Source organism: Chaetodon auriga, chromosome 16, assembly GCF_051107435.1.
Source record: "Chaetodon auriga isolate fChaAug3 chromosome 16, fChaAug3.hap1, whole genome shotgun sequence".
Classification (NCBI taxonomy): domain Eukaryota; kingdom Metazoa; phylum Chordata; class Actinopteri; order Chaetodontiformes; family Chaetodontidae; genus Chaetodon; species Chaetodon auriga.
Window position 1 is genome coordinate 23,681,898 of NC_135089.1, and position 17,554 is coordinate 23,699,451.

The 17,554-nt window shown below is 39.1% G+C and overlaps 1 protein-coding gene across 1 annotated transcript in view; it reads right to left on the reverse strand.

Annotated features, from left to right (window-relative positions):
- Positions 1-17,554, reverse strand: part of bcl2l12 (BCL2 like 12) — a 38,008-nt gene that overhangs the window by 2,028 nt on the left and 18,426 nt on the right. Inside the window, exons 4-7 of the mRNA XM_076751845.1 lie at positions 9,086-9,305; positions 8,080-8,181; positions 3,075-3,151; positions 1,691-1,954 (exon numbers count right to left, since the gene is read on the reverse strand). Coding sequence (XP_076607960.1) covers positions 1,691-1,954; positions 3,075-3,151; positions 8,080-8,181; positions 9,086-9,305 — 663 coding nt within the window. The remainder of the gene's footprint in view (positions 1-1,690; positions 1,955-3,074; positions 3,152-8,079; positions 8,182-9,085; positions 9,306-17,554) is intronic.

Genomic DNA, 17,554 nt, shown 5'->3' on the forward strand with positions numbered 1-17,554 from the left:
AACAATCTTATCCTAATAAATTGGACCCACCATGCCTCAACTCCAGCCATACATGCTAACACAGGGAATGAAATGCTGGGGTCACCAGATGCCAGACTCGCTAAGTAGCCCCATCAAGTGGCCCATAAAGTTCCCAATAAGATAACATATTAGTTACATTTTAATTTTAATTAATTTTATTGTTTTCGTTTAAATTTTTATTTATTTATTTATTCCTCTACCCTAGCTCCTCCACCTCTCTCTCTCGCTCTCTCTCTCTCTCTCTCTCTCTCTATATATATATATATATATATATACACGTATATATATATACACGTGTGTGTGTGTGTGTATATATACGTATATATATATACGTGTGTGTGTGTGTACGTGCATAAATACATACACGTGTATATATATACATATATAGTTGGTTGGCACTCCTGTTGCTGGGTAGGTCCATTTAGTGTAAGTGTAAGTCTGTTTGTATCTGCAGTTACATGTTTGCAAATAGCACAAATTTTCCTAGGCTTTCATGGATAAATTAATTATGTGGAGTGAAAATTGTTGAAGTGACCTCTCCTCTCTGTTATGTCCCCCACTCTGCCCCATAGACATTCATGTAAAAACAGAGAGAAGAGCTGAAAATTGCATGAAAATTAAAACTGTGTAAAAAGTGTAGAAAGGGTTTTTTCTAACTATTTAAGTTAGGATCCGCTAACCTGTCTGTTCCTACTGCTTCTTCAAGCTTTGTGCGAGACTAGCCAGCACATGGAGGCTCAAGTTACGGAGCTCAAGCAGCACATGTCTCACCTGACTGGCACGCTGCATTACCACCTGCAGCCGCAAGTAGTCACCTCTGAATCCCATTTGGCATATCAGTGACCCAGAACCATTTGACGGTAACTGCGATAAGTGTCGGGGGTTTTCTTCTACAGTGCAGCTTGGTCTTCAAGCAGTGTCCCTGTTCCTTTTCCTCTAACCAGGCCAAGGTTCATTTTGTCCTAGGGTTGTTGCGAGGCAAAGCGCTGACATGGGCTGAGGCATGCAACATTAATGTTAGCGTAAGCACACTTACGTATGAGACTTTTGAGAATCAACTTAGACTGGTTTTCAATCACCCTAATTATTCTGGTAACGGTTCCGGTCGACTACTGAGTCTCAGGCAAGGCTCCTGCCCTGCCGCCAAATACGCCGTAAGTTTCCAGACGTTGGCCACAGATGCTGAGTGGAATGACACTGTCTTACGGGGTACGGTATTCAGGGGCTCAACGAACAATTAAAAGACGATCTGGGCTCTCGAGATGAACCGACTGACCTGCAGACCCTGATTAACCTCACGATCAAGATTGACAACCGCCTCCGGGAGAGACAGTTGAAAAGATCATCCCTTTGGTAGGTTTGGTAGGCTTTGGTAGGCTGGTAGGCTTTAAATATGAACAGTTTACAGGAGGATTTTGTCAATGGCAGCTTATCGATCAAACAATAGGTAGAAATGAATAGGATGATAGTAATGACACATTAATGAATGAAAGTAAACTACTATTTGCTGTTAAAAAGAGAAATTCAAAATAGCAGAAAAAATATACATTATACATTATTATTTTATATTTGGTCTTCATTTCAATACTGGCTTCTACATAAGAGCTGTCTTTATCAATGGAAATTTGGAAATAATGGAAGTGAAACATGTTTATATTAAATTACTCACCCATCCTCCATGGCTCTTGACCCAGGGGGCAAAGGTCTCCATATAGCATTCTGCATATCCTTGCAAGCGTTGGGCTCCTGTGGCTGTCACCATCCGCCGTGATACCTCCATGGTGACAGCCATACGTTGCAGTGTTGGACTAGCTGTTTGTGGCAGAGCTGGGGCCTCAGATACCTGACTGCTGCTGAAAGTGTCCAGAAGCTTGGCAAATGATGCATAGGAAAGACGAGCCAAGTTGGAGCGCAAAAAGGGGTCCGATTTGATCTGTAAACAGATGTGCATTTAGCAATCATGCCAAACTGTTATGGGAAAATTTTAACTCAAAGGCATTCTTGGCAGACATTTCAATATCTGGAGCGTAATTTGAAAAGAATTTCAGATTCATACTCTTGACTCATGTTAAATTGTGATGAGCAGACAAAAACCAATGGAGACAAACTGTTCATGTCCCCCATGAATGTTGCTCTGAAGGATCAACAGACTTAAAAAGCAAGTGGCAATAGCATTGACACATACTGTATATACCCCAAATTTCATCTTATTGAAAGTCATACATCGTTCAGAGCTTAGTTTTATCCTTTCTAGTTGTACTCTACTCTCTGGCTCTACAGAAATGTTAGAATTTAAATGTTATTGTTCGGTATCACTCACCATCATACAACATAGAATTTCAAAATTCATCAAGAGTCTAGCCCCAGAGCCTCTTTCCAGATATATCCAAAGATAATACATTAACAAGTAACTAGAAGCATTCTGAATGTACAGTATCATAGATGTAAATTTGGACATCTTTCTCCATAAAAGGATGTTATCATGTCTATGTTGTATGAGTACTGGTGTATCATGGTATGTGTATTTTATTGTATTTCCATATCTATAGTGTAACATAGTTTTATGATACTGAAAAGTATTTATTTTAATTACACTGTACATGTAAAAGCGCAACTAGGGACAAACAATAGCTATAAACTCTATGTTTCCTTCACATCAGTGTCTTGCTTTGTATTGGAGCTATGTTAAATTGCATCATCGCAATCAAGAAATATAATCAATTCCATAAATTCACAGCTGTCTTTGTGTCTATTGTTGCTATTTTTCTAGTTTTTAATACATGTACAGTAAATTATTATGGTAGGTGGTAAATGCATATTAGTGCTGACCAACAAAACCAACTGTGCCCATAATATTGAACTCACTAACAACCTTTTTTTATTTAAAGCATTACAGAGCAGCTCAAGTTGACTGCAGCTTACTGACATTACCTCACAGAATGTATGGGTCGATAATCCTCTATATTCAAAGTCTCCTCTCAACACAAAGAGCTGTCAGTATCTGTCAAATGAATAATGCTGCTTTACACACCTTATGATGAATCACTACCTACCTTAGTGTTGATAGAATCTCCCTCCAAAGAGAGCACCTGAACAAGCTGCCGCACCACTTCATCTTTCTCACACACAGCTAAAAGAAAGATGAAAAATAGCTGTGTTAAAAAGCATGCTCCTGTCATGGTGTTAGCTTCTGGCTACAGGTTCCACGGAGAAGATGAAATACAAATCAGACAATCCAGTTTAAGTGATAGATCCATGAGTGTATACTGGCCCCAGTCATCAGTAAGTTGAAAAACTCTGCTTCCTATTGGCCTATGGGGTAATGCCTTTTCCACATGGTGTGCAGCGGCCATTTTGTTTGAAGCCTGAGTACAATTACAATTACAATTACAATTAGTCATTTGGCAGACGCTTTTATCCGAAGCGATGCACATTGAATTCACACACTGATGGCACAGCATCAGGGGTAGTTGTGCGGTTCAGTATCTTGCCCAAGGCTACTTCGCATGTGGCATGTGGCGAGGCCAAGGATCGAACCACCGACCTCCTACTTTCTGAGCCACAGCCGCCACAAGTAGTAGCCGAGTAGTGTGAGAAGCAAGTGTACTCAAATCCATCATCTTTAATTCTGTAAAATTTATCTAATATCCATGTCATGGAAAAATTATGCATACATTTTCATTTGGAAGTTGTTGCTGCAAATCAACAACATCGAGTCAAAGGAAAAACAGGCCATCCTTAGGCTGCGAAAAGATAAAAAAATCAAGGGAGCAACAGCTTACAAATGAAAATGCCACACCTGAAATCAACTCCAGACCTTTTACCTGTTTAATTGATGATGAAATAACGAGGTAATAGCCCACACCTGCTCATGAAACAGCTTTTGACTAAATAGTCCAAATACTTTAGGTCCCTTGAAATGAGGTGACTGTATGAAAATGTTTGCAATTCCTAAACCCTCCCTCCAAATTTGATGTAAATACCCTCAAATTAAAGCTGAAAGTCTGCACTTCAATTTCATGTTGATTATTTAATTTCAAATCCATCGTGGTAACGTACAGGGGCTAAATTATGATATATGTATAATCTAGAATTGAGGACCTGTGGAAGCATTCTTTCTTATACACTGGATGCAGCAATCTGCTTAAGCCCCTACTGTCTCATGCAGGAGGTGAAATGGGTTGTCCATGATCAATGTTAGCCTGGCTAACATTCTCCTCAATGATGTCCAGAGGGCAGTCCAAGACAGAGCTAGCTCTACTGACCAGTTTGTTCAGTCTTTTTCTGTCTCTGTCGAGCATCCGCAGCTCCAACATACTACTGTGTAGAAAACTGCAAATGCTACCACATTGTTATAAAATGTTTTTAATAGTGTCCAACATACTCCAGAGGACCTCAGTCTTCTTATCAGAGCGAGACAACTTTGGCACTTTGTGTACAGGATATCTGTGTTATTAGTCCAGTCCAGTTTGTTGTTGAGGTGAACACTCCGGTATTTGTAATCCCCCTCGATCTCAATGTCCAAGCCCTGGATGTTCACCGGTGTAGTCTGTGGTACCTTCCTTTGGAAATCAGTCACCCTCTCCTTTGTCTTGCTAGCATTTGTGTGCAGATGGTTCACTTCACACCATTTGACAAAGTTGGTGATTACCTCCCTGTATTCCAGTTCGTTCCCCTGTGATATGCGTCCAACGATGGCTGTATCATCGGAGAACATCTGGATGTGACAGCTGTCATGTTGTGTCTGAAGTCTGATGTGTAGAGGGTGAAGAGGAAAGAAGAGAGCACTGTCCCCTGCAGTGCCCCCATGCTGCAAACTACCACATCGGACACGCAGTCAGGAAGCCTCACATACTGTGGTCTGTTGGTGAGGCTACTGATGGTTCACGCAGCCAGGTGGCAGTCTACTCCCGCTTCTTCTAGCATACCCCTGAGCAGTGCTGGTTGGATTGTGTTTAAAGCACTCGAGAAGTCACAAAACAGAACCCTAACCATGCTTACAGTATGCTCCAGATGAGAAAGAGGTCAATGGAGCAGTTAGTTGACTGCATTCTCCACACCAATGCCTGGTCAATATTATGCAAACTGTACAGGGTCCAGCTCACTGCTCCAAGGGCTTCATCCGGTAGGAAGTTAAGGCTACCAGCCTAAAGAGGCTGGGCTCCCCCTCCCTCCCACAGAGCTTAAACTCTCTCCATTCTGACGCTCACGTTGAAGAATATACAGGATGATCCCGCAGACCTGATCTACACAGTCCCTGAGCAGTCTGGAGCTGATGCCATCTGGGCATGTAGCCTTCTTCACCTGGCCTGAGATCTGGGCTCTGGTGGGTGGGGGAAGGAACGGGGGTAGAATCAAATCTGTTGAAAAACAACTTCATTTGCCCATTCCCGGTCTCCAGATTCAGGCCCCCTCCCGCTGTCACTGCTGTGGCCTGAGATGGTTTGCAGGCCCCTCCAAACCTCTTTGGCACTGTTCCTCTGGAGGCGCTCCTCCAGTTTCCTCCTGTAGCTGTCTTTACCTCTCCTTATCTACTATTCAGCTCCCTCTGCAACCTCCTCAGCTCATCTTTATCCCCTGATCTAAAGACCCTCTTCTTATCATTCAGTAGGGTTTTCAGTTCCCTGGACACCCAGGGTTTGTTGCTTTGGAAACAGTGTACCTTCCTGGTAGGCACAGTGTTTTCCACACAGAAGTTGATGTAGTCTGTGATGCAGGTTGTCAAACTGTCCTCCCAACGTGGACTGCACAACGCATCCCAGTTTCAAAGCAGTCCCTCAGTGCCATAATGACATACATACACATATATGACAACATTTATGCTTCTATTCAAGTTTTATTATACCTTTTATGAATCTTAAAAAGATCAAGCGGTTTTCTACTACAGTAGAAGTAAGTCAGTAGCTGTGTCCCAATTCAGCGGCTGCATCCTTCGGAGGACCCAGCCTACGCGGTCTCCGGAGGCTGGGTCCTTCGGAGGATCCTCCGTCGGCCGCATCAACTATCGTTAAATGGGACGGTCTAGCCTTCGGAGCATTTCGTGATTGTGTCACAACGTCATAACTTCTTCCCTCCTAACCCGGGAAAAACACACGTATGGGGTGCAGAGATGCGCCCGTACAGCTCCCATCGCTTGTAAGAGGCGCGAAATGTAGCCTATTATACAGCTTACAAATTCACCTGATGTGAATATCTTCACACCTTCGCGTCGGACGGTTCATGCCTCCGCGTCATCCATTCATTTCTGATAATGGACACCTCGAAGGGCATTATCCTGCTTTTACCATGGTCACTTAAGAAAGAAATAATATTAAGTCAATTATTAATACGTTAATGTTGTTTTTTTACCGTTAAAATCGACTGAGTGGACTATTTAATATCGCTCGTTGTGACGCGTTGCCAAGGTAACCGGCTCTGGCCACAGAACCTGCAGCTCGGTCGGCGCAACTGTTATATTAGGCCTAATCAGTGGAGGGAAGTGACATGATTGCTTAACGTTATGCTACGTGATACAAAGTATCATTTCAGAGGGCAAGTGCACCTCTTACCGCTTGTGTGTGTCCAGAGGATGATGCCAAATTTTGTTTCAAAGACTCAAAGTCCACAGATAGTTTCCTAAATCATTTTTATTGCAATAAATATTATCCACCATTCACTCTGATCATTAAATGTGGTTAAAGGAAACTATAAAATCACTCATGTTGTCTCCTGTCTTGCCGTTGTGTTAAATAAACTGTGAAATAACGTATGTTCTGAGTTTCTGTTGCCACGGTTACCAACTAGCGTTTGAGCCAGCGCAATAATTTAGAACAATCAGGCTATCTGACCGGAACTTTTTTATAGTTGTGCTACAACACTTTTTAACGGACACCCTGCAGGCAATCAGAATCGAGTATTCACCCAAAATAAGATATTAGTTGACATGCGAGCTTGTAACATTTGTAAGTGAAGAGTTTTAATAAGGCCAACTGTTAACTGAGCTCCTCATATCAACAGGTCGCCATTATTAAAAAAACAATCGGTGCGCAAAGCATCTTGGGATATGGGAGGCCGTGAAGGATAGTAGCGACGCATCCTCCAAATACAGGGAAAAGGAGGACGCATTTGTCGGCTGCATTTGGAGGATCCTTCGAATTTGGATGAATTGGGACAGCCTTCGCGCAGCGTTATGACGTAATCGGCCTTCAAATCCATCCTCCGAAGGATGCAGCCCCTGAATTGGGACACAGCTATAAATAGTAGTGTTTTTTTTTTTGTTTTTTTGTTTTTTTTTTTAGGCGTGGCTTAAAGCTCATAGCTTCTTTAGATAATGCAGTTCAGCTTCCAATTCGAGCAATTCATTTTCCATTGCTGCATTGTTATGCTCAGTAATGCCTTGCACTCTCAGCCCTGTAGACCAATTCCATCTCCACAGTGTTTAGCAATTTAATCTGCATGATATTAAAACAAGATAATTCATTTCATTTCCAGCTTTGAAATATTAAAATTTAAATTTCTTCTTTTCTAGCAACTGAACACTTAGTATCTACTTTTAAAATATTCAACTTTCTTTGAGGCTTAGTTACTGTGGAAGTCAATTCAGTAAACCCTTCAAATGAATGAACGTAATAGCTGTAATATCATCTAAAACTATTCACTTTAACTGGCACTCACTCCCAACAACTCTCACTCCACATACATCATTATATTTGTTCTGGTCGCAGAAATGTAACTGAGGAGCAAACAGACTTACACTTTTGGTTCCAGGACCCTCCCAGCAACAGAAGTGCCAAAGAATTGCTGCATTGGCTCTCATATGTATGAGAGCCCATATTTCAGGAGGGAAGCAGGAACCGCCACTTTTCTTAACTACTTCTGTTCTCACATTATGGACAGTAAACACACAAATTTCACACAATGTGCTCAGAATCTCCTATTTTCTACAATATCTACATTTAGGTGATAGAAGTTACTGTCTTTGAGGGAGAAGCAGGAGTACAAGTATGGGGTGCTTGTCAGTTAACATTTCTATGAAATATATACAACTGTGTGTGTGTGTGTTTGTGTGTGTTTGATTACCTGGTGATGGCTGAGCTGTGGGACTTTTCTTTATACTGGTGGACTTCTGGGCAATCTTTTCCAATTTCTCTGCTACTTCATTATAAAACTCAGGGGGGTGATCTATATCAACAGTAACCACAACAACACAAGTATCTTAGATGAACCTTCATTCTGCTTTTAATATTCAACTTTTACCTCTCTCTACTATAGTATAAGGTAGAAGGTATGTTCACATATGCACCTAAACACAGGTCACAACCAGATGTAATCTGCAACACTAGCACTACTTTTTTGTATTTGGTGATGGTAACCATGTGAGATCTAATGATCACCATAAACTCTTGCCATGTCATGGTCAGGCCACTGACAAGACCACACATATGACCCCGACTAATCACAGCACATCTTAAATCTTGAACATCACATCTTGAAATGTCAAATAGGCCGGGGTACTGTTTCCACAGCTAAACAAACTTTTCCTTTCTTTCATTGTCCTACCTAATGGCATCAACCTCAGCATCCCTCCTCCTCCCCCTCCCCTTCGCCATGTTTACCTGATTGTGCTCTGGAGAGATCACCTGATCAGTAAACTCTCAGGAACATATTGTGGGAGATGTCACACTAGGCATGTCAAGCCAAAAAAATTCTGACATGCTAGACTTTTCGTTGGGGTGTCATGGGACATACAACACGCTGTACAATACGTTGTTTAGCATTTTAGACTACACGGGTATAGACGCCCGATTGTCGTTCATGATTAGCCACAACACCGGTAATTGGTCAGCCACAACAAAATCATCTCAAAATTGGGGTAGATTTGTGTAGTCGTGTAGTCTGACCCTGGCATAAGAGCTCTGTGTTTGACAGTCAACTGCATTGATAAACAGACTGGTTCAGAGGCACATATTGTAATGTCTTGATTCAACGAAAATAAAAATTCTACATTTACATTTTTACTTTAGGTTTAGCAGCAGATAAATAACATATGTGTTGTGCGGTTCTATAGTGTAATGCAGGAACTTACTGGGAGAGACGATGGTCAGCAAAGGCTCCGGTTCTTTATCAACTGACAATGTGCAAGGCCTCTGAGGATACGATCCATGCCCCTCTTTGTCCTTCTCTTTCTCTAACCTTAACCTGAAGAACTTCGAGATCTTTTTTCTAATCTTTTTGTTCCGCTTCTTCTGTTGTCTCCTCTCACTCTCATCATCTTCTGATGTAGAAGAGGGGGATATGACATCATCCTGTGGGAACAGGTTCTTCTGATCAACATTAAGGGTGTGGTGATTTCGATGTGGGTGTGTTGTGAAACTCTATGTACATATTAGAAGTACTATATTAGATATATCAGACACATAAGGTCATGAGGTATAAATAATAATACAGAGAGATACAATATGAGTTACTGTAGGAATAGTTTAAAATGCTCTAGAATGTAAAGGCACCAAACCCCACACCAACCCAGTATTGTCCATGAACATGATGAAAGAGCTAATTCATTGAATTTGCTCAACTTCTGCAAGAGTCAACGACACTCAAGCATTACATTTTACATTACTTGGTATGCCTCATGCAACTGGTAATTCAATATTTGAAGGAGTTAAAAAAAAAAAAAAATCAGTACATATTCCAAATGAAAAAAGCTCGAAGAAAAGATCAAAAACTAATTCATCTGTTGGGACTGTGAAATATGAACTTGAACTAGTTAATTTCAGTCTGTGTGAAATGAACTTTGAGCTAGCTTTTGTGAAGTGTGTACTTGAACAATACTGCCCTACTATATCTAAGTTTTTAAGTTTGTATAGTTTGTATGAATATTAACAGAAACTGTAATGATGAACAATTAGTGCTCCAGGAAAATGTTTTTAGAACACTGCTTTCCTCTAACACACAAATTAAACCAGCAGGCTGTGAAGCTTTTTTAATTAAGTGTAGCCTCATCTTGGATGGATGATGCAATTCAAATAAGGTGAGATATTAATGCTGTGTGTTACAAACGGCAGAGAGAGTGCAGGGTAGAAGGACGATCTATTTTAAAAAGGTAGTCTTGTCTCACTCACTGATCCTTTATCTGACTGAGGTTTGTGCAAGTTATATTTCTATGGTCCTGTGCTTCTGTCAGTTTTGTCTTGAATCTTCAACATTCTCTAAACTATATACTAGTCGCTATAGTCCTATCTTACAACATAGTCCTGATCTATCCTCCATCACATTCTCTTCAAATAATCTTGCAGAGAATGACAATAAGGCAATGCAGGCCCGGAGTGGCTAATCGGGAGGACCGGGACAATTCCCGGTGGGCAGGTCTGATGTTTGGGCCACAAGGGCCGGTGTTCACTTTTTTTTTTTTTTTCAGTCATGGCACTGGGTTGATCGTGTATGCTGCTACCGCAAGGTCGGATCCAAGATGCCGACCTGGGTAGATGCTTTTCTGTGAGCTCATGGATTTTTGATGAGTACCAAACATTTTAAATGACTTAAACAGACTCTGATGAAGTTTTTTTGAGAAGTGACCCACTGTACTTGCATTTTATGCACGGATAGTAGGACTACTCTACTTCAAAAAAGACAGAACAGAGTTTTCTCGGTGTCGCATTTCTGAGACAGTGAACTGTTAGCTTGTAAAGAAAAGTTTAGCTCGCGGCAATGGGACAAGCGCGCAAACATGGCCAAAAGAGAGGTAAGAAGAAAAGGAGGACTGATAATGGACTTGGAGCCTGATAAATCCTCCCCAGGCTTATGCGAACCTCTTCCCCAGACCCCTCTCAACAGCCCCAACTCAAAGATCTGCACCGAAGCTCATGAGGTGAGAGAGGAAGCTGCCTCTAATGCCGACATCTTAAAAGCTATCAATGGGCTGAACAACAGATTCTCCAAATTTGAACAAATGGTGAATAAAGACACGGTGGAAATTCTTGCTGTGCAGGAACATGTGAAAGGCCTTGAGATACAGAGTAAAGCAACAGATGGCACCGTGAAGAAGCTGAACGACCGGATAGCTGCTCTTCAAGAGAAACAAGAGGAGGCGGAGAGGTACAGTCAGCGGTGGAATCTGTGTCTGCTGAATCTCCCAGAGCATAGTAACGAAGATGTGAGAAAGGAGGTGATGGATATAATCGCCCTGATTATCCCAGAGGAAAAAAACAAATTTGGGTTCATGATAGATACTGTGCACAGAGTTGGACAAATGAGAGATGGAAACAGCCCACGCCCTGTCATCGTGCAATTCACCATGCGCACCTTCCGACACAAAGTATGGAGGGCTTCCCTCAACTCTGATGTGATAAAGAAAAAGAATCTCAGGTTAGCAGAAGATCTCACCTACACGGAGAGACAATGCAGAAAAAAACTCTGGCCAATTGTCAAACAAGCCCGCGACGAAGGAAAAAAGACCAAATGGATTGGTCCGGTGGCCATCATCGACAGTGTAAGACACACTGCATAAGAAGTCACTAATGGATCAATAAGGTGATCTAAATACCCTGAGGTCACTATGAAAGCTACCTAATATTAACAAGATTTTTCAACTACCTCAGGCTTATGATGTAATTGTTCACAGTTAGTAGTAACTAATTTAAGCTCACAGTGACCCTTGTTTAAGTTGAATATGATGTTTGAAATACCTCAGGTTCATTGGGTAACATGTTTATAGTCAATAATAATTTCCTTGAGTTTTCTGTGAAACTTATCTTACTTCCTACTAAGTTACCTATTGTCCACTGTATAACATGATTGCAATATTATAATGACTCATTTATGTTAAATTTAATGCATTTTACGTTGTGAGTAGTTAAACAACCTACTTTTTACAGTGGTACAACCACTTGCTTGAGCAATTGGCTTACTTCACTTAAAAAACAAAAAGAAAGAAAGAAGAGTTTTTCCTTTTGAGGGTATCTTCCTTAAGTGTATATATCTTAGCACTTTACAAGTTCCTAGTTGTCTTAACAGACATTCAGTTCACTTTATTCCTTTTTTTCTTTCATCGCAGACTTACATTTTAGTCCTTTAAAAATAATATCCCTTAATGTCAGAGGTATCCGTGACAGCACCAAAAGAAAATCTATTTTTATTTTCTGTAGACGGCAAAATGCTGACTCTTTTACAAGAGACTCATTCAGGTGATAAAGATGTGAAATTTTGGAAAGCACAGTGGGGTGATCAATGTTATTTTTGTCATGCCTCTCAACAGTCAGCAGGTGTAGCCATTCTCCTCAACAAATTTAAAGTTAATATTATTGAGTCATTATGTTCCGATGAGGGTAGATGGATTATTCTGGTTTTCAAATTGGATAACACCACCCTTAGAGTCTGTAATTTGTATAATCATAACAACACTACTAAGGCAAAAACTATGTGTACGCAATTATGTAAGAAACTTGAAGCCCTTAAATTGAAATACAAGGGAGCACACATGATTCTTGGAGGAGATTACGATTCTCGATCTTATAGATAGAGTGGCAATAAGAAGAATCCAACATTCAAGATTTAAAAGCACTGCATTTTTCTGTGAACAACTTTCAGTTATAGATGTGTGGCGATACTTAAATTCTGATATAAAAGAGTTTACCTGTAATGCAAATAGATCTTTGCAATCTAGAATTGACTTGTGGTTGATATCATCTTCATGTCTACAATTTGTTTCAAAATCCTCTCATGATTTTGCTCCTTTATCTGATCACAAGTTGATTACAATTCATTTAGTAGGCAATGAACAAAAACAAAGAAATTTACATGTTTTCTGGAAGCTAAATAATGATTTATTAAATGATGATACATTTTGTAATATAGTGAAAGAAACAGCGGATATTTTGGGATACCAAAATGAATCACACACAGAAATTGGAATTTTTTAAATTCAAGGTAAGAGAAGTAGCAATGAGACGGTGTAAAAAATAAATAATAATAATAATAATAATAATAATAATAATAATAAAGAAATCAGAATCATGAATGAATTAAGCACATTAATGAAGAAAGATAATCTGTCAGAGGATGAAGAAACTAAATTGAAAAGACTTAAGGAGGAAATAGACAATGCATATATTAACATGGCTAAAGGAGCTTTTACAAGGTCAAGAGCAAAATGGCTAGAAATAGGTGAAAGAAATTCTAGCTACTTTTTGCTCTTGAGAAACAAAACCAAAAGAGAAACAATATCTCTGCACTCAAAATTGATGATAACATAATCACTAACTATTTGGATATCTCAAAATATGTTGGTTCATTTTACAGCAATACATACAAGTCAAATTCTAATATCAACGATGGTGATAGATTTATTGAGTCAGTACAAAAATTTACACCCACTACCCCAAACACTTTAAAACTAATTGTGAACGACCCATCACAAAACCTGAAATTTCAGAGGCAATCCAGTCAATGAAAAAAGGCAAATCCCCAAGTAGTGAGAATTTTATTTACATTTTTGGGATATCATTGGAAATACTTTATTAGAATTATTTAAAGAATGCCTTGATAGAAATGTCCACAAGCATGAAACAGGGGGTTATAACCCTAACTCCTAAGCCTGACAAAGATCACCTACTGATAGAAAACTAGATAGAGACCTATTACACTCTTAAATATAGATTATAAAATTATCTCATTGGTCTATGCTAAAAGGCTAAAAAAAGATCTTGAAGAGATCATAGGTGAAACACAAACTGGATTTATGGCCAACCGTCATATTAGTTCAAACATAAGACTTGTTCTTGATTATTAGAATATTGATAATGACTTCCTTTTTTTCTTTATTTTTATAAAGCTTTCGATATGGTAGACCATTATTTTTTTATTTAAAGCATTCCAAACTTTTGGTTTTGGGCCACACTTTGTGCCAACTGTCGAAATGTTTTATAAAGATATTAACAGTTGTGTTATACTGTATCCAAACACTTCCAAAAAGTTCCCAGTCATGAGATCCATCCATCAAGGTAGTCCGATTTTGCCTTTTTTATTTTTGATTGTAATTGAACTACTTTCACTACATATCTAAACCCGGTAATTGAAGGTTTATCTATTTTTGGCAAGGACATCAGACTGGCAGAACTAGTGGATGATACTGCATTATTCTTAAAAGACAAAAATCAGATTGAAAATGCTATTTCATTAATAAATGAATTCTCAGCTGCCTCCAGGTTAAAACTAAATAAATCTAAAAGTGAAATTTTATGTTTGTATCAAACGAATGTTAAAACCTTATATGATATTCCTGTCAAAAAGTGTGTTAGATATCTTGGTATTCATGTCTGTAAGAGTGTTATGGAGCGCCAACAACTGAATTTCTCCCCCAAATTGAAAAAAAAAAAAAACAAAACTAAAACTATATTGAACTTATGGCTTCAAAGAGACTTGTCAATCTTAGGAAGAGTCCTCTTGACTAAAGCTGAAGGTGTTTCCAGATTTGTGTACCCTGCCCTTTCCCTCAATGTTTATGATTCCACGTGTAAGGATATTAATAACATGTTTATTAACTTTGTATGGAAGAATAAGCACCATCATCTGAAAAAAAAAACCTTGCTTTCTGGACCCAAAGATAAAGGTGGTTTTGATTTACTGGACTTCAAGGACTTGAATTATACATTTAAGGTGAAATGGCTAATGCTTAAAAGCTCCAGAATCATTATGGCATTTCATTGCACACAACATATTTGGGAATGTTGGAGGTCTTCAGTTCTTAATGTCATGTAATTATAGTATCTCAAGGTTACCACTTAAGTTGTCAGAATTTTATCAACAAGCATTGTTAGCATGGAAAATACGTTATTCACATAACTTTTCTCCACATAAATCTATCATCTGGAACAACAAATGTATTACTAGAAGGAACAAGTCACTCTATTTACAGAATTGGATTGATAAAAATATAATTTATGTAAAAGACTTATTTAACTCGAATGGCCAACTACTTAGTAATAAAGATTTTCTTACAGAAAAAGCATTTCCTATCAAATTTAAAGACTTTAACTCAGTAATAAACTCCATTCCCAGTGGAATGATACAGTTAATGAAAAGCTATAAAAAAACAGAATGTGCAACATAACAACTGTTAACACTGTTTATATAAATGGTATTGACATCTTGAGTCAAATATGCACCAATAAACATATTAGAGAATGTTTCTATAATGCTGGGAAAATAACACCACAAGGAAAGTTTGGCATCAGGCGTGGCTTATTCCTTTTAGATTTTGTATCACAAACAAAATCAGAGAATTACATTTAAAAATACCACATAACATATATCCATCTAACACATATATTTCAAGATTCTGTGACATTGATAATAAGCGTACCTTTTGTAAAACTGAACCTGAAAGTGTAACTCACTTGTTTTATGGTTGCTCATACATTCTGGAAACAACTTGAGAACTATATATACTGTGCAACACAACATATCAATCAACATAGAAGGGAAGAACATTATTACTTATTTTAAACTAAAAGAAAAAAAATTATGCACTATTGTCAATCTTTAATAAAATATTAGGAAAATTCCACATCTATAAAAGTAAATTTCAAAACTCAACTCCATTATTTAAGTTGTTTTTGATTGAAGTTGATTATTATTTTAAGTCTCTTAAATTGATTACAAATAAGAAATGTATATCAATGATTGATATTCACTCAGAGATTTTCAATTAAGTTGTCACAAATACAATTGTCATTATATACAGAATATTATTATGAAGTCTGTCACATCAGGGTTTTTTTTCCCTCTTTCTCTTCTTCTCCTTTATAATGAATGTCTGGTTGTACACTGTTTGTACGTTACAAACTTTGAATAAACAAACAAACAAACAAAAAAAATTTAAAATGTATGCTGCTACCGCTGTCCCTGGGTCGCCTCAGCCTCCACTGGCAGCTCTTTTTTCTTTTTTTCTTTTCTTTTTTATGCAGACGCACCCTGACCTAACACATCCGTGCACTCGGTCAGTGTTGTTTGAAAGATGGAAAATAGAAAGAGCAAGGGTGGCGTGGAGAAGGCAAGAATTAAAAAGAGGAAAGCTCTGGAAACAGACGTAGCCAAATGTGCTAAAATTGGCAACTTTTTTACTAAAACAAGCTCTCGGTTGGAAATGACAAATGAGGATGATGAAACGGATACGGCAAGATGTTGAACTTTGCCTGCAAACCACCGTTCAAGTTAATTAATTATCATGTCAATGAATTGTGTAGCGATGTGGCATATCATAACGTTATATAATTTAAATAATAGTATGATGCAACGCCACATAACTGGGAAACTTTGTCTTGTAGCCCCTCAGAGTGAGAAGCAAGATCCAGCACCAAGCACCAGCCATGAGCCCACAAGTCCAGAGTGGGCAGGCAGGATTGCTCGTTGAGCGAATATTATTAAAATGAATGGAATAAACAGTATGGTGTAGACCTGCTCTATATGAAAAGTGCCCTGAGATGCTAGATGATTCAGCACTACATTAATGAAACTGACCTGAATTGATCAGAAGGCTTTGTAAAAAGGGGAGATTTGTGCTGATAATTATGACCATTTTTAAAATGTGATTTAGTGTCAGAAGCAGAGCCAGGAGCCAGTAGTGATGAGGGGATTGCTCCTGTCAGTATGGAAGGAGCAGGTGATTTGTTGTAACAGAGTGTGTGAACAAGCGAGCATTAGTTCCAATATAACCACTTTCCATGCCCAAACGATAGTAGTGATCCGTTATATTTTTTATCATTAAAAGTAAGATAGTAAATACGCAAAGCCCACAATTGAAAGGGAACAGGATGAAACATATTTTGCTATTGAAAATATCTTAATTGGTTAAGTCAAAATATGTTTTCCATATCAAATGTGCTAAAGCCTTACAGATTATTATTTATTATTGTGATTCAGGTGCAGACGAGTCTAAGGAAAGGGAGAGCAGAGTCTACTCATGGACTCATTACAGAGGCAGCAGCTCAGCAGCAGAACCCTGAACCACAAGTTAGGAATGAGACGAAGATGAGTCTGTTGATAGTTTTGATTACTTTACCTAAAGTTCATTCATTTATCTTCTATACCAACTATCCCTTTTGGAGTTGCGGGGGGGCTGGAACCTATCCCAGCTGTCAACAGGCGAGATGCGGGGTACACCCCGAACCAGTCAATTGCAGGGCAACATATAGCTCACACTCACACTTAAGGACAATTATTAGAGTCACCAATTAACCTAATGAGGAGGAGGAAGCCGGAGTGGCCAGAGTGGGAGGAAGCCGGAGTGCCCGGAGAAAACATGCAAACTTCACACAGAAAGGCCATGCCCGACCCGGGGATCGATCCGGTGACCTTCTTGCTGTGAGGCACGCGCACAACCTACTTCGCCACCGTGCCGCCCACCCCTAAAGTTTTCAAGAGCAAAGATGGAACCAACCGCAAGTGGCTGACTGTGAAAAAAAATCAGCCTCTGTACTGTTCTATTTGTCTGGCATTTGCACCTGTGGTTAGTGATGGCCCTTTCATAAAGGGAGGCATGAAAGACTGGAAACACATT